The 24,187-nt window shown below is 45.2% G+C and overlaps 1 protein-coding gene across 1 annotated transcript in view; it reads right to left on the bottom strand.

Annotated features, from left to right (window-relative positions):
- The window catches only part of LOC137436615 (protein phosphatase 1 regulatory subunit 14B), a 28,684-nt gene extending 9,014 nt beyond the window's left edge, over positions 1-19,670 (bottom strand). The window contains exon 1 of the mRNA XM_068130568.2: positions 19,137-19,670. Within this exon, the coding sequence (XP_067986669.1) occupies positions 19,137-19,298 (162 nt within the window). The 5' untranslated portion in view covers positions 19,299-19,670. The remainder of the gene's footprint in view (positions 1-19,136) is intronic.
- Between the last annotated feature and the right edge of the window lie 4,517 nt (positions 19,671-24,187).

Here is a 24,187-nt window from a genome sequence, read left to right as displayed (position 1 = left end):
CTCAACCAGTCACTTTCATCCTTCCTCAACACATGACCAAACCATCTCAACCTGTTCCTCTTCACAGCATCAATCACAGGCTCTATTCCCATCATCTTTCGCAATTCATCATTTGTCTTCCTCTCTCTCAAAGATACTCCGCACATCCACCGAACCATTCGCATTTCCACTCTTTCCAGCCTTCGTTGCTGCTCTATGTTCATTACCCATGTCTCGCTCCCATAAATCATAACACTTCTCACACATGCAGCATACACCTTTCCCTTCAGCTTCAACGACACTCCCCTCATCATCAGCACGCCACTCAGTTCCCGAAACTTCTTCCATGCACATCTCACTTTTGCAACCGTTGCCGAGTCTGATCCAACTTCTCCATTCAGCATGTCTCCGAGGTAGCAAAATGTTTTCACACCTTCCAGCTTCACGCCGTCTCCAAGATCCAACTCAACATTTCCTCCATCTGCAGCTCCCTTTGTGCACACCTTACATTTGAATGTAGCTGCCACACTGGTTAATGACCCTCTCAGACCACTACATTTTCGATGAACCCACTCAGCGCACATTGTACATTGAATGGAGTTCACTCCGACACCCTTCCTGCACACAGCACACAGCCACTTCCCAGTTCTTTCCACCTCACCACATGCTTTACCACTTGCCATCACCTTCGTCTTTCCTAAACTCACCTTCAGACCTTTTGTCTCCATACATTCCTTCCACTTGTTCATCTTTTCCTTCAGTCCATCCATACTTTCCGCAATCAACACCAGATCATCTGCATACAACAACTCCCACAGTAAACCCTCCTTTACGTTCTGAGACAGCACCTCCATCACAGATACAAATGGACTTGGTACCGACCCCTGATGCACTCCCACCTTCACCTCAAACTCACCACTGTTCCCGTCCTTCATCCTTACAGCTGTGATCGCTCTTTTGTACATTGCCATCACGACTCTGATCAACCATTCCTCCACTCCTAAGTTCCTCAATGCCCATGTCAATACTTCATGTGGAACCCTATCGAATGCTTTCTCCAGATCAACAAACCCAAGAAACAACTTCTTCCTCTTCTCCATGTACTTCTCCTGCAACTGCCTCACAATAAAGAGCGCATCTGTCGTTCCTCTTCCTGGCATAAATCGAAACTGCATTTCGTCGATCTTCACTTTCTTCCTTAACCTCCTCTCCAACACCCTTTCCAATACCTTCATTCCATGCTCCAATAACTTTATCGCTCGGTACGAGCCACACTCCAGAGGGTCACCTTTCCTCTTGTATAGAGGGACGAGGGTACTCAGTTCCCAATCCACTGGAATGCGGCCTTCTTTCACCACCAGATTACAGATCTCTGTCATTCTCTTCACACCCCAACTTCCTGCTGCCTTCAACATATCTCCCACAACTCCCGTCGGCCCTCCCGCTTTTCTACTCTTCATTGCTTTTATCGCTTCCTCAACTTCCTTCTCAGTTATCTTCTCTGCCGGTCCTAAAACTGGGTTACTCTCTATGTTGCCATCCCATTCATTCTCTGTATTCAACAGCATTTCCATATATCTTTTCCATCTTCCTTTAATTCCATCTGGGTCCACAACGATTTGTCCCACTTCATCCTTCAAGCAACTCACCCCCATCACATCACACCTCTCTTTCGCTATCTGCTTTGCAATCCTGAATACCACTCCCTGACCCTCTTCCGAATCCAAGCTTTCTCCGAACATTTTCCTACATGCCTCCTGCGCCTTTGCTACCCCTTTCTTTGCAGCCTTATAACTTTCATGCTCTGCTTTTTCTGCTCCCGTACCCATCGCCTTCTGCCACTACTTGAACTTCTTCCTCTTCTTGTCAATCCTCTTTCCAACTTCCTCATCCCACTACCATGTTTCTGAGTGCCTCGTTGGTCCTTTGGTCCATCCACATACCTCACCAACGGCTCCCAACAGACTATCTTTCATTGACATCCAACCATGTTCAAGCTCAACCACATCATCCTCTACCCTACTCAGCCTCTCTTTTAATGCCTCCCTTACTGTCACCTCTTTCAACCTCCACACCTTCATTCTCGGTTGGTACTTCACCCACCGAGCTCTCCTCGCACCTTTCACCCTTATGTCGCAGACAACCAAGTGGTGCTGTGAAACAGCCTCCTCCCCCGGGATCACCTTTGTGTCCCGGAGGTGCCCCCTATCTCGCCTACGCACCATCAGGTAGTCAACGGTTGTCGTCGACCCTCCGGACGTGTATGTAACAAGCTTATTCCTCTTTCTGGAACCGAGTATTACAAATCAACAAATCAGCTCCATCAGCAAACTCCAAAATCCTTTCACCTTCTCCATTTCTCACACCATATCGGTATCCCCCATGAACTCCCTCAAAACCGTCCATACTCCTTCCCACATGTCCATTTAGGTCTCCTCCTACCACAACAACTACCTCATCTTTCATACTCCTTCCCACATGTCCATTTAGGTCTCCTCCTACCACAACAACTACCTCATCTTTCACGTTTTCCATCAGCTTCTCTATCACACACCAGAACTTGTCCTTCTCTTCATTGCTCCGACCAACCTGCGGAGCATATCCCGAGATGACGTTCACCAAGAGCTTTCCAATCATCATTTTCACCATCATCAACCTATCACTCACTCTAGTCACACTCACCACACTGTCTACAAACTCCTCAGAAAACAGGACACCAACACCATTCACGCCCTCTGGGCACCCTTGCCACACAAACTTGTATTTATGTCCCTGCCTACCCTTCACCATTCTCACGCCACTTCCCTTCCATCTCGTCTCTTGCACACACATATGTCCACTCTTCTTCTGATCAATACTTCCACCACTTCTCCTGATCTCCCCGTCATTGTCCCTACATTCCATGTCCCAAACCTCAGAAACTGATCTCCACTTCGGGCTGTACCCTGCCCATATGTAGTTGTAATTGTCATGGTTCTCTTTTTGAGGCAATGTTTTTATGGCCGGATGCCCTTCCTGACGCCAACGCTCTTAGTCACCTCTTACGACACGCAGGGATACGGGGTACCTATTCTAACCAGGGTACACACCGGGATTGGGATTTCTCAAAAATGATCGAATATGCAAATTTATGCACGGTTGATGCTGGTTTTCAAACTTGATCTGAGGTATGCCGAGACACGTGTGTCGCGCCTCGCCTCGTTGATAAGCCCGCAAGGTCGCTCCGTGGAGCGGCTTGCACGTATTGCACTGTGTGAATTATATAATTACCAACTCACGGTCTGAGGTACCAGCGATTCAAGAGATATCCATTTTTAAAATATTTTCGTTTAATTAACGATATCTGCCAAACCACGTGCCCTATCGCAAATTCCAAAAGGACATTTTAGTAGATTGACATGCTGAACAGATCTGTGAAGTTTCCCCTCGATTGGATCAAAAATGAGGGAGGAGCTCGGTTTTAAACGTTCATGCTTAAAAACGTCATAACTCTGAAACCATGTGACGCATGACATCATGCTCGGTGACTTTTGTGTTCGTCATGGGTATGCGAATCTGCCTGCAAAGTTTGGCCTCGATCTGGTCAGCCGTTGCAGAGAAAAAGGGGTTTTCGTGTTTTCACGAAAAACAATATGGCGGCCGAACCACGTGACCTGTGACATCATAATTACCAGTAAAATATTCTACAGACCGAGTCCCCCTACGGTGAAAATTTGATCTCAATCGGTCCTATTATCGCAGAGAAATTGGTTTTTAAAGGAAATTAAAACTTAAAATGGCACCGAGTTAAGGATCATCAGAATTATCATAATTCCCAAAGTTCAAAGTGCCATAACTTTGTCAAAAATGATCGAAACGTCGTGAAGTTCGAACTTGATCTGTAACTTATCATAAGGAAACCATGTACCAAGTTTGAAATCATTAGCATTAAGCGTTTAGAAAAAAAGTCCAGAAAACTGTTCTTTGCGTGACGGACGGACAGACTGACAGACTGAGGGACGGAGTGCAAACCTATAGTCCCCTCTGGTGTACACCGGTAGGGGACTAATAATCTTTGATACTGTATAACAAAGGTGTCATGGCTAGCACGGTATATACAAAAAAAAACCCCCCAAAAAACCACCTTTCGAGGCCATTTTCCCCACAGAGCAGGGGTTGGCCTTAACGGGCACCGTGGTCCCCTTTTTGAAGCAATGTTTTATGGCCGGATGCCCTTCCTGCCGCCAACCCTGTTAGTCGCCTCTTGCAACACATAGGGAATTACCAGTGAACTGGTACTCAATTTCTCGGAAGGATGACAGGCTGAGTCAACCTCCCTGGCGTTAATTCAGCAATCGACTGGGATTCGAACCCAGGATCCTAGGATCCCAAGCCGGCACCTTAACCGCTAAGCCAACACCAGGCTAGCATATACATTGCTAGCATATACATTGCTAGCATATACATTGATATAGCATATAATTGATATAGCATATACATTGCATATACATATAGCATATACAAAATTGATATAGCTAGCATATACAGGATGAGAAGATGAGAAGATGAGATATACAGGATGAGGAAATTTTCTAATTGACCCCCACCTGCGAACGGCACACTGAACAGACGGATCTCAAAAAATATGCAAATTTATGCACGGTTCATGTTGGTTTTCAAACTTGATCTGAGTTATGCTGAGACACGTGTGTACAAAATTTTGTTGAAATCAGCCAATATTTGGTGGAGTTATCGCACGGAAACCAAAGTGTAACAGACGAACCTCATTAAATATGCAAATTTATGCACGGTTGAATGTGGGCGCGGATGATGTGAGACCGGGTTATCCTGACCGGGTTACCCTGACCAGGTTATCCGCGGACCGTGGAAGCTAGGCTACTTCTGACGCGTATTGTGTATACTGCTAAGGGGGCAGAGTATCAGATACATATTATTTAAAGAAGTATTCACGCAGATTATACGCACAGAAGCATATGGTAAAGTGACACTGCAACCTCCCTAGATGTATTGTTGATTTATTGGTAAACTATGTGAATTCAAGCTGTTCTTTGCGTGACGGACGGACAGACGGACAGACTGACAGACTGACTGACTGACTGACTGACTGACAGACGGACAGACGGAGTGCAAACCTATAGTCCCCTCCGGTGTACACCGGTAGGGGACTAATAATACGAACAAGTTCCTTTATGAGGAACTTCAAATCAGGAGGCCATCAGACCCATCAAGCCTGTGCAATGGTGGCAAACCTATGGTTTGTCCATGCTCCATCCTTTTTAAATGCTGAATATCAAGTAAGGAAGCAGCATTCTCCAAGTCTTTGATAGGACTCGGCCGTAATTTGAACCGCCGACCTTCCAGACTCAGGGCGGATGTTCTAACCATTACATCACAGAGTGTAATTTTAAATATTGAGGTTAAGAATAGAGATATAACCAAATAATATTGCACAATTCTGCTCAAGTGTTAGCTGGGTTGTCGTGAGCTAACGTCTTGTATAAAGAGACTTGTTAAGGTGAGAACGGGAAATATTTCAAAAGAAGAGCTCGAATGAGCATGTGTAACTGCAGGAACACCATCGCAGCAAGCAGTAATGAAGTGAGAATGCTAAGGCAACTTCACGACCTTGTAAAATGCATTCCATAAAAGAAAGCAGGTGCCATCATACATTTGTTGTCACGTTTAAAGCTGTTAAAAATATATAGCATTCTAAAAAAAAAAAAAAAAAAAAAAAAAAACAAGTGCCCTATTGGCATGTGCAAATTAAACCTCAAACATTTCCAAGTGTGCATTAGAATGGAAACAAACAACAACATTGACATTCTTGGGACCAGCAAACATTTTTGGACTGAATCAGAGGAGATCTAGGTGCACAAAGAGTAAATGTAAACAATTTACTCAAGTCAAACTGATAAGTGTTTTCATTTCGCAATCGACTCTCACCGAATAGCAATATGTCAATGAAAGCAATGACGAGCTTATCGTGAGGTTCAAGACACGAGCCAATAGGACTGTATATGACCAATGATAAAGGGTTTTCCGTGACTAGCGTATCAAAGTGTCAAGACATGAGATCAGGACAGACCACAGCAAAAGTAAACGATAACTAGCTTCATAACAACTATGACTGTATTTGGTAACAACATCATGAAAGGTAAAATATGGATTTTTTTTTTTTTTTTTTTTTTTGAATACAAGATCGAGGCTCGTGTAAGAGCTAGCACATTAAACACACATTAGCACATAAAACACAAAAACATAAACGGACACATAAAACATAATAAAGGGAGAGGGAGACAAGGTGGGGAGAGAGAGGGAAGCACACAAGCGCAACAGTAGAGAACAGGGACATCGGGAGATCTGTGGGAGGGAGAGGGCTTGGGGGGAGGAGGCATGGGAAGGGGAGGGGGGTAGGAGAGGTATAAAACAAATGGACACTGCTAAGACTTCCAGGAAAGAAGTCGGTATTTCAAAAAAGTGAATCTGGGATGAATTAACGGGGGTAGAAAAGATCAAGGTTTTGGATGGGGGAAGATAAGAGATGGTGGTGAACAGCTGTTTTAAAGACCTGGATGGAGGAGTGGGAGTTTGTTCCAGAGGCGGGAGAAAAGCAGAATAAAAGAGTGAAGGTAAGCAGAGAGTCTTGATTTTGGCAGTTTCACCAGAAGAGGGTTGCTGGCAGATCTTGTGCATCCTGCAGGAATATTTGGGGGACACAGCCCAGAGAGCTGGGGGAGCTAGGCCAGAGAGGAGTCAGTAGAAGACAGAAAGACCACCAATCTGCCTGCGGTGAGAGAGTGTAAGGCCTTCAGAATCAGCTTCATCATGGGAGATTCCAATGATCCTGAAAGCTTTGGTTTCTACAGCGTGACGCAGGAGCACCAGCCCAGAGGGGAGAGCAGTATTCCATCAAGTTGCGGATGAAAGCTTTGTATGTTTGAACAGCAACACATTTTATACTTTTCTCTGAGCCTGGTGTTGGCTTTACGGTTAAGGTAGATAGACGGCTCAAGATCTTCGGGTCATGAGTTTGAGGACCTGTCGAGCCATTGAAACAACACCTTCCAAGGTCAGCAAAATGATTACAAGCTTATTGGGAAGAATGGGCCATTTGAGTATCCTGCGTTGGAGTGGTGACCCATCCAGGATTGTTTCTCCTAGCCAATGAAAAACTGCCACAGCAGCCCTATGCGTCTGAAGATGTGAAAGGAGTGGTTCTTCTTCTTTCTTCTGCAGCCCATGGCTGTAGGTAGCATCATTTTCTGGGGGACGCAAGTAGGTTCGAGAAGGAATTTGCAATTTGTTCAGGGAGCCTGCGGGACACCCAGGTTAACGTCCATCCAAGGGATGGCGCACACATTTGATGCCTCACCCTGCATGAGAATCACCAGGTTGAATTTATACCTGGGTCAGGATTTGAACCCACGGTACAGTTGAGAGATGAGAGTGTGTAACTAGAGGCTCTACGAGAATCGTAATTCCTTCAAATGTTTCTTTTTAATCCTACAAACAGACTTATTGTGAGACTTTTCACAAACACTAGAATACAAGACCTGTCGCTTTGCTGACTGGAATACCAATATTTGTGTAATTTCAAAAAAAGAAGAAGATTTTGTTACGAGGGAAAAATAAAATTAGGCAGTGTACAGATACCGGCCTAGTTATACACTCAAGGAGCGAGGAGATCGTTAACAGGATATTAATCACAGCCTTTTTAGCCGCGTCGCAGACGCTGCTCATAGAGTGCCCTCTGCTGTTGTTCTTGTTCTTTTTCTTCTTCTTGTTCTTGTTGTTCTTGCAGAGAAGACAAAACCTCAAAGCTCCACCCATTGTGGAAGAGCCTTCAAATAAACAAATATCCACCATTTTATTAACTCGCATAGCTTTGAGGCCTGTTTTGTAGGCCCGTGGTGTCTTGCTCTCTCACACAGTTTTCTTTCAAATCAAATTCGATATATCATTTCATTTTTCACAGTCGCTAACATCGTTTTAGACTCGGTTGGAAAAAAACGGGAAGAAAATCCGATGAAAGTTGCCCTTTATAGAACGAAATGAATTCTCAAAGGCCTGTAACTTCAAGTCCATTGAGATATATATTTTTTAAATCGCGGCATGGTCAGTCATACACCGCCCGAAATAACAGACGGGAAAATGCCGAGATATATTAAAAATTCGTCCATTTGATGACAATCGTCACGATGAAATATTTAATTTATACGTCGTCACAATAATGTGGAGAGAGGAGCATAGCTTCGTTCACGTGTCGCCACACACGGGAAATTGCCGAGATATATTTTTTTTAAATCGCGGCATGGTCAGTCATACACCGCCTGAAATAACAGACGGGAAAATGCCGAGATATATTAAAAATTCGTCCATTTGATGACAATCGTCACGATGAAATATTTAATTTATACGTCGTCACAATAATGTGGAGAGAGGAGCATAGCTTCGTTCACGTGTCGCCACACACGGGAAATTGCCGAGATTTTTTTTTTTAATCGCGGCATGGTCAGTCATACACCGCCTGAAATAACAGACGGGAAAATGCCGAGATATATTAAAAATTCGTCGCCACACATGGGAAATTGCCGAGATATATTTTCACTTTGCACAAAAATAACATCAAGTAATCGAATCAATAGGAATGTCCTGTGCCTATAACATCGACGTTATAGGCACAGCTGCATCTAGGCATTGTGTAACATCGACGCGGCTTTTGTTTTAATTAAAACTTTTTGTACTTGTTAGATGCTGAATTGCAAATAATAAACAACATGCCAAGAGGAAGATCAAAATAAAAACTAGAACGGGCACTCGGTAGAGCGCATACCTTCGCCGCAGCTACTGTTCTGTACTTGGCATGGGAGTGTAGGGAACAGAACAACAAAAATACGATTTTGACCTTTTCGTGACCTTGACCTTGACCTTTGACCCGATTGCTCCCAAAATCTAATCAAATGTGTCCCGTATAATAACCAATCATCCCACCAAATTTCATGCAATTCGGTTGAATACTTTTTGAGTTATGCGAATAACATACACACACACACACAGACATACAAATAAATACACAGCGATCAAAACATAACCTTCCGCTTTTGCGAAGGTAATAATTTCTCACTCTAACCCTCCCTTATTTCTTTTGATCAAACTGTCTGCATTACGTATTAGGCGCAGGCCATGGGAGGAACCAAACTTTGAGGTCTCCTAGTCTCTGCCTTTGCGTAAATGCTAAAAGACTGGGCTTTCCATTTCCTCAGCATACGTAGCTGCGATGGCTACTCTATGGAGCAAGAACAAAAAAAAAGGTTTCCTGTGACATCCTGTGCAGGGATAACCAGCGTCTGAAGTTGGTGCTTACAGTTTCGCCACGTGTGCCCATTCACCTATATGAATGAATGAATGAATGATCGTTTTAAGGCCATTTTACCCGCTAGAGCAGGGGTTAGCCTTGCGGTCCCCATGACAATCTTCTCCATCTCTCCTTGTTAACCCCCTTGCCCGCATTTCTTCTTCCACCATCTTTAGCCAAGTCTTTCTCGGTCTTCCCCGTCCTCTACTTCCTTCTACATTCATTTCCATCACTCTTCTCAACCAGTCACTTTCATCCTTCCTCAACACATGACCAAACCATCTCAACCTGTTCCTCTTCACAGCATCAATCACAGGCTCTATTCCCATCATCTTTCGCAATTGACCATTAATGACCAATAATTAATTAATGACCATTAATGATGATGATATCGCTAAATTAAATTTAAAAACATAGGGGCAATACCTCATGCGCTCACCTGGTAGAATAAACAGCTACTGAAAGCTGCACTGACTAAAGGTATTTTAAACCAATTTCAATGCTTGCTAGAAGACAGGGCAGCATGTAGAATCATACATACATAATCATAAGACTTTAAATAAACAAACAAAAAACCCTATTTTGGGGGGCAAACCCCCCTCCCCCGCCCCCCCCTCACGTGTACCGCCTCGGACCCCAATTTTTCCAATGCCTTGATCAAACGTTGGTACATCACGGATGATGAAGGTTGTGGTGACGTTTTATCAAAACCATGTGTAGTTTCTGAGAAGAAAGCAAATACCTATTTTGGGGGGCAAACCCCCCCCCCCCCCTCCCGTAGATTCCCAAAGGGGCAGATGTTTTTTTTAATGTCGAGAACAAACGTTGGTACGTCACATAACGGGTGATGAAGGTTGTGGTTAAGTTTCATCGAATTGCATGTGTAGTTTCTGAGAAGAGAACAAACACCGATTTAGGGGAGGAACACCCCCCCCCCCTCAACCCCCCCACCGGAGACCCACACGGGCAGATTTTTTTTAAGGCCGTGAACAAACTTCGGTACATCACGGGTGGTAAAAGTTGTGATAAAGTTTCATCGAAATAGTGTGTGTAGTTTCAGAGGAAAAAGCAAATACCTATTTTGGGGGGGTCAAACCTGGATCCACTTTGACCACGGGTAGGCCCCGATTTTTTTTAAAGCCGTGAACCAGCTTTAGTCACAACACAACAAATATCATTTGTGACAAATTTGGTCGCAATCCCATCAGCGGTTTCAGAGAAGAAGTTTCAAGTGTTTACAGATGACGGACGGACGGACGGACTGACGATGCGCCATCGCATAAGCCTCCCTGAACTTCGGTCCAGGTGAGCCAACTGGAACGGCAATCTTCGACGTCGTCACGACGTCGACTGATATACCTCTGCCCACAATTTACATCATTATAATACTTGTATCAAGTTTGATATAAATCCATTCAGTTGTGCCCAAGTTAGCACACTTTTACCTGACATGAGCTCTGACCTTTCACCAATTGACCCCAAAATTTATTCAGTTCATGTTTACATCATTTGACATATACCTGTACCAAGTTTTAATTTAAATCCCTTCAGCTGTTCACAAGTTCTCACATATTTACATGACATGACCTCTGACCTTTGCCCATTGACCTCGTGACCCCAAAATCTAATCGGTTCATCTTTACCTCTTTATATATACTAGGGCATGCCCGTACTATATATATGCCCGTACTATATATCTATCTAAAATTATATCCCCCCCCTCTATTTACATGAAATGGTTTGGTCCATTCGCAACGCCAAAGCGAACGGCGAACGGCTTGCGAGTACAGTGACAATCCCCCCCCTCTATTTACATGAAATGGTTTCGTCCATTCGCAACGACCACAGAACCCCCCCCCCTCTATTTACATGGAATGGTTTGGTCCATTCGCAACGCCGGCACACGCGATCGTTCGCTGCTCTCTGATTGGTTGAATCGTTTTTTGGACATAGCTCGGTAAGTAATTGTCCGATTAATATGAAACCTTGAAAAGGCACATCCTCGGGTCCCCAGCAATATACCTGGCAAGTTAAAAGTATATCGGACCCGTGGTTGTCGAGAAACAGCGGTCACAGACAAACAAACGTACAGACAGAGATTACTGGAATTATAGATAGATACCTGTGCCAAGTTTGACTAAGATCCCTTTAGCAGTTCTCAAGTTATCGCGGTAACGAAAACCTATCAAGGACGGACAGCCGGACAGACAACCTGAAAACATAATGCCTCCGGCGACTTCATCGGCGGAGGTATAATGATATTGTGGCAGTTTGTGGATGTATTCTCGAGGTCACCCGTTCCCGACCCCTTCCAACGGCAAACCCGAGTCCCCCACCCTGTCCACCTTGCACCTCCAAGCCCAAACCCGCGAGACTTGTGAGAACCGCACTGTCCATGAGACTTGTGAGAACATGATACGTAATAGCCTGAACCAACAGAACAAATGTGGCAAAGCATGGTGGAGAGCTTGGTGGGGGCAGTGGGGAGAGAGGATAGGGGTGGGGACAAATATGATGGAAAAATGAAAATTCAAAATGGGTAAAACGTTGCATTCCATTTCCTCTTTTCACAGAGACGTATCCCTGGTGCGTTTATCCATGAGTCAATGAGTGGACCAAATGCTAGTGGCAAGTCCACAACTTCCTCCATGAACGATGTGACTGTTTCCTCCACAGGCTATTCCTCCAAATTCCGTCTTATTAGTCAGGTTCACGATGTCAATAAATTATATTTCGTTCAAAATCATGGTAGATTAGCAAACCTATACATTTTTGGAAAGGTTATAGCATAAGGAAACTAAAAATCAATGTTTACATTTGGAGAGATACCTGTATGGCGGCCATTTTGGATTTTCAAAATGGCCACTGTAAAATACATATTTTGTTCTATTTCTGCCTCTAATTACCCTAAAAACTTTTTCAAATATACTAAACCTATATTTTCAGGGACAAGGAATCCAATGAAAGTATCAAATTAGTGCTATGGGGAATGGTAAGACACGAATCAAAGGTTTTGAATTGCAAAATACTGTCTTTATATTCGCGATAAGTTGCATAATCAAATACATGTTATCATTTTGTACAGGCAGTTAATAACATCAAAATGTGTCACAATAATTCATATCACCAAACATACACAGGCAGTCAGCAAAATCATACATACACCTGCACTCAGTATAACTTCACATCTACACAGGCAGTCAATGACAAAATATACACAGGCAGTCAATGGCATCAAACATACACGATTACAGAATATGCCATTTAGAGTTCGTCATCACTGTCCTGTGTGTCGTATCCGACAATATAGTCCGCATCGTTTTCACAGTCCGTTCCACACAAGCAAAGGTCGGTCAAATTGATTGGCAAATCGAATTGGTCGAATGGTCGATCGAATCGAATCGATCGAATTGGTCGAATGGTCGAATTGGTTGGAATTGGCAAATGTAAACATTGATTTTCAGATTTTCAGATTTTCCATGTAATAACGTTTCCAAAAATGTATAGGTTTGCGAATCTACCATGATTTTGAACGAAAAAACATAGTGAACCTGACTATATGGTTTTATTCGGGGAGCGCGCCGAAAATGCCGGTCACACTGTCCTACAAGGGAACATGCCCAGCCTTCAGCCCATGTTTGACAATGGCGTATCTCCTTAGATAGTTACACTTGAAGGCCTTTGATGTTCATTGATACATCTTATTATAATGAAGACCCAAAATATGCTGAAGGCCCAAAAGACCCCAAAGACTTCAGGAGGAGGAGGATGAGAATGAGGATGAAAAAGGAGGAAGAAGGAGGAAGAAGGAGGAAGAAGGAGGAAGAAGGAGGAAGAAGAAAGGAGAAGAAAGAAGGAGAAGAAGAAGAAAAAGAAGAAGAAAAAGAAAAAGAAACCAGCTCCATCTAGGGGCAGCTTGGGGGTGGGGAGTGGGTGGTGTCAGAGGAGGGGGTATTGGTGGAGGTGGGGTAAAATATTTTGTGTCATGGCTAGTAATCCCCCCGCCCACGTCTCCAGCAGGGATTAGTAAACCACTTGCACTGTGCCACATATACAAGCAAAAATTGTAAGTCGTGTGTCCACCCTAAAAACTTTCATTAAGCACAAGATAATTCAGCATATATAATAATAATAATAATGCATTTATTTTATATAGCGCTTTTCAGGAAGCCCAAAGACGCTTTGACAGAGTGCAAAACATAACGCATAGCAAAACATAAAGACAATTGCAAAAAAAGAAGAATCAATAGGGAAATATTCAAAGCACAAAGGAGGGAGAAGGAGAGGAGATAGTCAGGGGTTAGATGCTGTGGGTTAAATGTTGAATGCAGTGTTGAACAGGTGGGTCTTGAGTGATGTTTTGAATGTGGTGAGTGAGGAGGAGTCTCTGATGGTGTGAGGTAGCGAGTTCCAGAGGGTGGGAGCAGCGATGGAGAAGGCCCTGTCCCCCCAGGATCTAAATTTGGTCCGGATGGGGGGGGTCAGGAGGTTGGTACCAGCAGAGCGGAGGTTGCGGGTGGGAGTGTGTCTGGAGAGGAGGTCAGCCAGGTAGGATGGGGCCAGGTTATGGAGGGCTTTGTAGGTCAAGAGGAGGATTTTGTACTGGATTCTCTGGGAGATGGGGAGCCAGTGAAGCTTGTAAAGGACGGGGGTGATGTGGTCACGGGTCCGGGAATGGGTGAGTAGACGGGCAGCGGAGTTCTGAATGTATTGGAGTTTATTGGTGATTGTTGAGGGTGAACCATAAAGGAGGCTATTGCAGTAGTCCAGACGGGAAGTGATGAAGGCGTGGATGAGGGTTTCTGCAGCCACAGAGGAGAGGGATGGACGGAGACGGGCGATGTTTTTCAGGTGGAAGAAGGCTGTCTTTGTGATCTGTTTAGTGTATTTGTCGAAGGAGAGGGTTTGGTCAAAGATGATGCCAAGATTCCGGATGTGAGGGGAGGTGGACACTGGGAAACCGTCGATGTTGAGGGCAAAGTTATGGGTGGACTTGGTGAGCGTTTTTGGGCCAATGATGATTATTTCAGATTTATCACAGTTAAGTTTGAGGAAGTTGATTTGAAGCCAGGATTTTATTTCAGTGATGCAGTTTGTCAGGATAGAGTGGGTGGCGGTGGAGATGGACTTGGTGGAGATGAAAAGCTGGATGTCATCGGCGAAGCAGTGGAATTGGAGACCATGACGGCGGATTAAGTGACCGAGGGGGGACAGGTAAAGGATAAAGAGGAGGGGGCCAAGAACTGAACCTTGGGGGACACCTTGGGGGAGGGGAGCAGTGGGGGATTTGCAGTTATTGATGGAGATGAACTGACGTCTGTCAGAGAGGTATGATTTAATCCAAGAGAGGGCAGTGCCGGTAATGTTAAAGGTGGTTTCAAGTCGGGTGAGGAGGATGGTGTGATCGATGGTGTCAAAGGCAGCGCTGAGGTCGAGGAGGATGAGAATGTTGAGGTTGCCAGCATCAGAGGAGAGGAGAAGGTCGTTGGTGATTTTGAGGAGAGCAGTTTCAGTACTGTGGTTGGACCGGAATCCGGATTGGAATGTTTCATACAGGTTATTGGCAGAGAGGTGATGCTTGAGTTGAGTGGCTACAGCGCGTTCCAAAACCTTTGACAGAAAGGGTAGGTTGGAGATGGGTCTGAAGTTATTTAGGGTGTCAGGGTTTAGTCCAGGTTTTTTCAGAATGGGGGTAACAGCAGCAATTTTGAGGGATGGTGGGACGATGCCTGTAGACAGGGAGGAGTTTATTGTTGCAATGATAAGTGGAGAAAGAGCAGGAAGGGAGGCCTTGACAAAGCTGGAGGGGATGGGGTCAAGAGTGCAGGTGGCAGTTTTCATTCCGATGAGGAGTTCAGAGAGGTCAGTAGGGGAGACTGGGGAGAATTGAGACAGGGGATGGCAGGATAAGGGGGGGCAGGTGGTTTGAGGGGGAGCGGGTGCGGCGGTGGTCAAGCTGTTGTAGATGTTTTCAATTTTGCGTTGGAAGAATGAAAGGAAGGAGATGCAGTTGTCTATTGTGAATGACTGGGTGGTGGTGTTCAGGGGGCTGAGGAGTTTGTTTATTGTAGAGAAGAGTGCTTTTGGGTTTCCGGAGCCAGAGTGGATAATTTGAGAGTAGTAGGCGGAGCGGGCGCGGGAGAGGGCATCTTTATAGTGTTGTATGTGGTCCTTGTAGGCCTGGGAGTGAACTGTGAGACCTGTTTTATTGCGGAGTCTTTCAAGTTGGCGAGCACGAGTTTTCATTAGGCGGAGCTCAGGGGTAAACCAGGGAGCAGAATGGGTGAAAGAAACTGTTTTGGTTTTTATAGGCGCAATTTGGTCAAGGCAGGAAGAGAGAGTGTGGTTGTAGTAGTCAGTGAGGTCAGAAGGGGTGTGGAGGTCAACGAAGGGAGAAGTGGACATTTTTTCAGAAAGGGTCGATGAGAATGAGGCAGGTGAAAAAGCGTTTAGCTTACGGAAGTTGATAGTGCGATAATGCCTTGGTGCTGGGGTGGGGATGTTGATGGTCAGAGTGATGGCTAGGTGGTCAGAGAGAGTGAGGTCGGAGCCAGAGATATAAAATATATATATAATCTGGATATAAAATGGTTGACAGTTCATCTTCATCTTCAGGTTTCGGGACAAGCTTTGACCATGATTGTTTGGCCATGAAAGCACACAAAGCACAATCACTCAACCGATCTTGAATGGACATTCCTTGCTTTCTTTTTTTCGTACTCCAATATGGCGGCACACAAATTGCCTATGTCACGAAACAACCCCCATTAGTGAATTTGACGTTTTTATTTTCTATTTTTTTTGTATACAAGGTCAAGACTCGTGGAAGAGCTAGAACACTGTGAAAATGTGTTTGTAGATATACCACAGTACAGACATTAGTGAAATTTTGTTTCAATAGAAAATAGAAAATGTTGTGTGCTCTCAAGTGTTTGTGTGCTTCCCCTTCTCTCGTCTTCCGCTCCCTCTTTTTATATATTTTTTTGTCTGGTTGATTTGTTTGTGAAGTAAATGTTAGTTCTTTCACGAGCCTCGATTCAGTATACAAAAAAAAAAAAAAAAAAAATTCAGATCCCTATTGCCCACATAATGTACATTAAGACACCACGTATTTGAGAGGTTAGGTTTCCGAAGAGTTTGCTAAAATAAAACACGCAAATATGATATCTGTTTGTAAGTTATACTATGATAATAAAAGGTTTAAGCAGCAAACCACTCGACAAATTCTCAACTTTACTCAGTAACATGATGTACGAATGCCTCCGTTGACATAGCCGACCGGTAACACTTCTGGTGACGCTGATGACGGAAAACAAAATGGGAATGGAGAAGAGGAAGGCTGGTGTGTGGGCTCAGTAAACATGCGCCTTGACTCACTCACATTGGACATGGCAGTAAAATGCTTACACCCAGCCAGCTGCCATCGGATGGGAGATTGGGAAGGAAGATGAAGGAAGGAGGAAGGGAATGAGTGAGGGAATTATGGTGTGATAAGAGATAAGTACTTATCAGCACTGTCAAAACAAAGGGGTAAATGCGTCATGAAAGTTGTAAATCGTACACAAAAAAACATGTGAACCATCCACAGCATTAGCAAATATTTGATGTTTAAAACTAAATAATTCACGAGCGAATTTCACGTCACAGTATAGAGACTGGCATTTGCGAGGGACTACTGAACAAGTTTTCTAAAAATCGAAATGGAGAAAAATGCTATCTAAAATAAAAAGTTTTAAACATCTAAATGAGTAAATAAACAAGAGGGAGAACTGCTGTGCAATACATGTCCCCTACTGGTTCCAAGGAATGTTCTTGGTCCAAGCAAAAAGAGCATGAAAAATTAGCAAAATATCCCAAAACTCAAACTTGTTCTGTAACTTATTATAATAAAGCCATGTACCAAATTTCAATTGAATATTTTAAAGGGCATGAAAATAAGTGCAGAAAGCCACAGGTGAGACCGACAGACGGATGGACAGACAGATGGAGAGCAAACCTATAGTCCCCACTGTGTGGGGAATTAATAATGTTGATAAATTTTAGATAAAAAAATGAATAGATTTTCACGTGCAGTTTTTTTTATTTATTTTATTGTTGCGGAGACATTTCCTCGGATGGAATGAGGTTCCGGAACGGCGCTCCGGGGAGCTCCAGTAGCACTACACCCCAGCTTCAAGTGATTATAAATGCATCATCTAACAAGAAGCCTCCTCTAATAATCTTATGACAAGAACACATCTTCGCTGAATAATTCCTCGACGAATGTTCATCACATTGCTCATTGACGGCGAGTTCACTTCCAAGTCTGGGTTGGAATCTCTCGGGGAGGAGCATCCAGTTAAAAACTGCCTGCCGGTTGCTTTGTAGTCAGGGCATATCCTCATGAAGAAAAAATTAAGCCAACTGTCCTGTCTGCTTCCACTTGCTAATAGAGGGGGGGGGGGGGGGAAAGGGCAGATGACGTACAAGATCCTACTGTGAAAAGGGTGGATTAATTATTTGTCATGATACAAATGTCTGATTGGCACGACCACAGGTGACACCAAGAATGATGTATTTTACTGTACGACTAAAAATTTTTAATTCCTAAGTAATAATGCCTGTGGTGCTGCTTTTCCGCAATCTATATAATAATAGCGTAAGGACTCGACTTTGTTATCCCTTTTATGCCGCACCCAGTGACCCGATGCCCACGGCACTAATGGATTTACGATCTACGAACCGCGCTCTTTGTTTATCATGTACAGACATACTCGAAAAATCTGAATTAGCCGACGTTGGAGCCCAAAAGCATCCGATTAACTGCCGATACGACGCCATCTTACGACGCCATCGTATTGGCGTCTGCTGGGCGAAGGCAAAGCAAGCCGTCCGCTGATTGGACAGTCGAGTGGTGTGAACATGGGTGGTGTGAACCAAATGGTCTTTTTATTCCCTTGAACATTTTAAATTAGGATATATAAGGAAACGTCTTTATCGTCATTTTAATAAAGTTAAATGGAGTGACGTTGCGATACTCGGGGTGCGTTGCATAAATCCTCGTAACTCAGAGAGGTGTAGCAGGTGGCGAGACGTAAGGAAGCTTAAAGATAACGAGCTGAAACAGACGAACGATATGTCAATCCCTTTCTACACCGAACGGCAATAAAAGTATGAGAGCGGGAAGGCATGGCCTGAGCACTTCGAGCATAGAGGACTGATTGGACTTAACTTAGAGAAAAAATTGGAGCTTAACGGAAGAAGATCCCATGAGCGCTCCCCTATGCCATCCATAATGGTACACTATCCATACACCACATCCTCCCTTCCGTGGATGTTCCACGGGTTTCGGCTAGTAATAAAGTAATAACGAAAGCGAATTCGGAACAAATCAAATAGTAACATTTAAATAATGATGGAGTGGGGGTTAGAGCAAAGCAAGATTAGACACAATCACTCCATCCGTCGTTTTCACTTCTTTCCAGGCATGAGCTTATCATTAAGCGATTTCGCTCACCTACCTGCAGGAAGTTTGGATTCACCTGGCAAGTTACTTACTTGTACATGAGCCAATCGGTGCGATTAATAACAGTAAACACAAGACGTATAGAATATCAAACATTCAAATTCAAACTTAAGCACGCCCACGGCCTCACCCCGTGGCCCGTACAGAAGCCAGCTGTACCTACCTGTCTGTCTATAAAATACGTACTGTACGATATGTGAACACCATGGTTTATGTGCGGTACTGATGATGTAACAAACCTCACACACAGCGCTCAGCCCCGCAGTGTTAGCGTTAGAAAGAGACCGCCTCACACACCTGCTCGTAATGCAGGGCCGCCACCTCATCCTCCAGCCATTGCTCCAACTGAAGGCGTCGCTGGAGCTCCTTGCGATCGTAACGGACAGTCACCTTCCAGGGTCGCCGGGACTCCCCCTCTCCTTCCGCAGCACCAAAGCAAACTCGTGGACAGCTCGCCATGTCCTCTGGCTCGGTTTGCGCACTTGTCCGAGTGCGAGTGAGCTTGCACGAATCCTATTACCTGCTCTCAAAGTGTTTTAGTCGCTCAACGAAAGGTTGCTTTGTCTAGCCACGCCGCATGGACACGCCTACTCGGCCCCAACCATTCCCACTGCATGGGGGAGGAGGGAAGGTCCTGGTCCAGGAAGACAGGCAAACGCTGTTTATTAACTTTAGACACAATCACCAGCTAGTTAAAAATTTATATTCATAGCTTTTACCATCACGTTAAATATACGACGTCACCATTATTTTCTGCACTGAGAGTTTAAAATTGGGAATTGTCGGCAGCTTCCTCCTCACACAACGATCCAAAGTGTATCTCTGTCACGTGGTATGAGAACAACGAATTGTTGAAGGGGGGCGTGGCGAAGAAAGTTTACATATTAAACCAGATGGTATTCATAGAATACTTACTCTACGCAGTCAACTTATTGCGAGCCAACTCTTCTGTTTTTGAACATTTTTTTTCTTTGATCCAATATGGCTGCCAGACATCATAAATTTATATTCTCTAATACAATTGTTGCATAGATCACGCTCAATACATTTCAAACTGATCAGACTAAGCGTTGTCCGTGTCGAATTATGACGTCATAATTTTGGCAACAATGACGCCATCGTTAACAGCACCTATTCCCCATATGGAGTTCTTTACAATGAGCCATGTTTCAATTTTTTCCATGCAGCGGTTTTGGAGATAGAGGTGCAACATTTTTCGGTTTTTCCAAGATGGCACCTGTACCACATGACCTATGACGTCATGATTATCATTAAAATATTTGAAAGGAGGAGGCGCTCCTATGGGGAAAATTTCGTGTTCATCAGACCAACAGTTGCTGATTTTTTTTTTTAAATAATTATCGGATAAGTGTTGTATTTGTCGAATTATGATGTCATAACGAAGGCACCGATGACATCATTAACATATCTTATTCCCCATTGGGGAGTAGTTGACAATGAGCCAGGTCTCAATTTTTTTCCATGGAGTGGTTTCATAGAGGTGCGAAGTTTTCCAAGATGGCACCTGTACCACGTGACCTATGACGTCGTAATAGTCACTAAAATATTCTACAGGAGGCGGCCCTCCCATGGTGAAACTTTCATGTGAATCGGACAGACGGGTGTTGAGAAAATGAATTTTTAAAATGCAGACACGTACGTACGCAGAAATGCAGACAATGCAGACACGTACCTCGTAATTGAATGCTTCGCGAGCTCAGGGTAATCATCGAGGCACGATCAGAGGGCAGGTACAATTACCGATTTGATCATTTTTTGGCTTATGGTCCACCGGCAAGGTACACACACACACACACACACACACACACACACACACACACACACACACACACACACACACACACACACACACACACACACACACACACACACACACACACACACAAATAAATTAGAAGCAGGAGGCCATTCGGCCCATCGTGCCTGCGTCACATCAACACCACCCCAATTTACATTCAAAAAAGGAATTTTGTGTGTTTTTTGAAGTTTTCTTTGGGTTTTTTTTTTCCAGGGAAGGGGAGACTCGACGGAGGCGGTTCTTGGGTGAGAAAAATAACATGAAGCACACATCACCCCTTGACGAGACCCCCCACAGACAACACTACACAGATGCACACAATCTGCCAAGCATGCTCAAGGTAGCTCAAGGTCCTGATAATATCCCTACACCTTTCTATCTCTGTAAAGTATCTCGACAAACTACGATCAATTGTCGTACACGTTTATTCACTCTGCCGATACAGGCCCGCGCCCGATTCACCTCAGCGCCATCCGAGCTGGGGCGGAGGGATACAATGCCGTCACGGTGTAGGGATACAACGGTGATTATTTGCACTTCATACATGACATCCTCCCCTTTAAGTCCAAAATTACCAAGAGCAGCAATACGTGCTAGATTTCAAGAATTGACATTTCAAAAGCAACATTTCCAAAACATGTGAAAATATGTGTGCAAACGGTTATGAGAATAATGAAAATACGTGAAAATAGAACATGTGTCACCATGAAAATAGAACATGTGCCACCGTGAAAAAAAACATCTTCAAAGATTCAACCGGTCGGGTGCGTTTCTCTCACGCATTGAGCGTCGCGGTGTACCAGTGGATACAGAGTCCGAGGTGATTCCTTTGGGTGGCGGTGTCCCAGTGGATACAGAGTCCGAGGTGATCCCTTTGGGTGGCGATGTCCCAGTGGATACAGAGTCCGAGGTGATCCCTTTGGGTGGCGGTGTCCCAGTGGATACAGAGTCCGAGGTGATCCCTTTGGGTGGCGGTGTCCCAGTGGATACAGAGTCCGAGGTGATCCCTTTGGGTGGCGGTGTCCCAGTGGATACAGAGTCCGAGGTGATCCCTTTGGGTGGCGGTGTCCCAGTGGATACAGAGTCCGAGGTGATCCCTTTGGGTGGCGGTGTACCAGTGGATAGAGAGTCCGAGGTGATCCCTTTGGGTCGCGGTGTCCCAGTGGATACAGAGTCCGAGGTGATTCCTTTGGGTCGCGGTGTCCCAGTGGATACAGAGTTCGAGGTGATTCCTTTGGGTCGCGGTGTCCCAGTGGATACAGAGTTCGAGGTGATTCCTTTGGGTGGCGGTGTACCAGTGGATACAGAGTTCGAGGTGATTCCTTTGGGTCGCGGTGTACCAGTGGATACAGAGTCCGAGGTGATTCCTTTGGGTGGCGGTGTACCAGTGGATACAGAGTTCGAGGTGATTCCTTTGGGTCGCGGTGTCCCAGTGGATACAGAGTTCGAGGTGATTCCTTTGGGTCGCGGTGTACCAGTGGATACAGAGTCCGAGGTGATTCCTTTGAGTCGCGGTGTCCCAGTGGATACAGAGTCCGAGGTGATTCCTTTGGTCTCCACGAAGGGTGTAGCGTTCTCAGAGGTTTTCGGGGCATCCGAGCCGGCTGGAGCGGCCACGACGATCTCCGGCAGTGGCGGGTCGAACTGTTGTCCTGACTGTGACGATGCTGCAGGCTCTATCGACTGACAGTGACGGTAGGTTATGTGGTCCTGATGTCGACGAATTTCGCGGCCGTCCTGCAGGCGAATCCCACTGGACAGTGGACCTGGCTTCTCGATGATGTCCCCCGGTAGCCACGTCGCACCTGCACCAAAATTTCGGGCAAACACTGGATCTCCAATGTTGATACATCGACTGTTGGACGTCTTATCGTGCACCAACTTTTGATTAAGCTGGCTCTGATAAACATTTGATGATATGTCTGGTTTGAGATTGTCAAGTGTCGATCTCACGTGTCGTTTCATCAATAACTCAGACGGAGCTGCACCGGTTGTTGATTGTGGCGTGATGCGGTATTTGAACAGGAGACGAGACAGCTTTGTTTCCAGGGTTCCCTCCTGAAGTTTCTGCAATCCGGATTTGATGATTCCCACGGATCGTTCGGCCAAGCCATTTGAAGCCTGGTGATGTGGGCTGACAAACTTATGTTTGATGCCGTTCCGACGTGTGAACTCGGCAAACTCGGCACTGGAAAAACACGAACCGTTATCACTCACGATCATCCTGGGCAGACCATGAGTGGCGAAATAGCGTCCGAGTCTTTCGATGACAATGGCTGACGTAGTACCACGCGTCACATAGGCATCAATCCATTTTGTGTGCGCGTCCGTAATTATTAGAATCATGCTGCCGTTAATAGGCCCGGCATAATCGAGATGCAGGCGATGCCACGGTTCGCTGGGCCATTCCCAGGGATGCAGTGGCGCTTTCGCAGGTGTATTCCGGGTGCTCTGGCAGGGGTAACAATGTCGATCATGATGTTCGATATCAGCATCAAGATTCGGCCACCACACATGAAAACCCTGGGGGGAGGGGAGGGGGGGAGTGGGGAGGGGAGGGGAGGGGGTGGGAGGGGGGAGGGGGAGGGGTGGGAGGGGGAGGGGGAAGGGGGGAGGGGGGAGGGGAGGGGGAGGAGGGTATACAGGGGGGGAGGGAAGTAGGGGGAGGGGGGAGGGTATACAGTATTGTAGGAGGGGTGGTGGTCGATTGTGAGGGATCTGAGTGATATATACAGTATTGTAGGAAGGGTGATGGTCGATTGTGAGGGATCTGAGTGATATATACAGCATTGTAGGAGGGGGTGGTGGTCGATTGTGAGGGATCTGATTGATATATACAGTATTGTAGGAGGGGGTGGTGGTCGATTGTGAGGGATCTGAGTGATATTTAGTATTGCAGGAGGAGGTGGTGGTGGTCGATTGTGAGGGATCTGAGTGATATATATAGTATTGTAGGAGGGGGTGGTGGTCGATTCCAAGGGATCTGAGTGATATATAGTATTGTAGGAGGAGGTGGTGGTCGATTCCAAGGGATCTGAGTGATATATAGTATTGTAGGAGGGGGTGGTGGTCGATTGTGAGGGATCTGAGTGATATATACAGTATTGTAGGAGGGGTGGTGGTCGATTGTGAGGGATCTGAGTGATATATACAGTATTGTAGGAGGGGGTGGTGGTCGATTGTGAGGGATCTGAGTGATATATACAGTATTGTAGGGGGGGGGGGGGGGGTGGTGGTCGATTGTTAGGGATCTGAGTGATATGTATAGTATTGTAGGAGGGGGTGGTGGTCGATTGTGAGGGATCTGAGTGATATATATATAGTATTGTAGGAGGGGGTGGTGGTCGATTGTGAGGGATCTGAGTGATATTTAGTATTGCAGGAGGAGGTGGTGGTGGTCGATTGTGAGGGATCTGAGTGATATATATAGTATTGTAGGAGGGGGTGGTGGTCGATTGTGAGGGATCTGAGTGATATATATATATAGTATTGTAGGAGGGGGTGGTGGTCGATTGTGAGGGATCTGAGT

Source organism: Myxine glutinosa, chromosome 11, assembly GCF_964187855.1.
Source record: "Myxine glutinosa chromosome 11, kmMyxGlut1.1, whole genome shotgun sequence".
Lineage (NCBI taxonomy): Eukaryota > Metazoa > Chordata > Myxini > Myxiniformes > Myxinidae > Myxine > Myxine glutinosa.
Note: the sequence above shows the minus strand (reverse complement) of the source record. Positions and strands in the feature narration are given on the sequence as shown.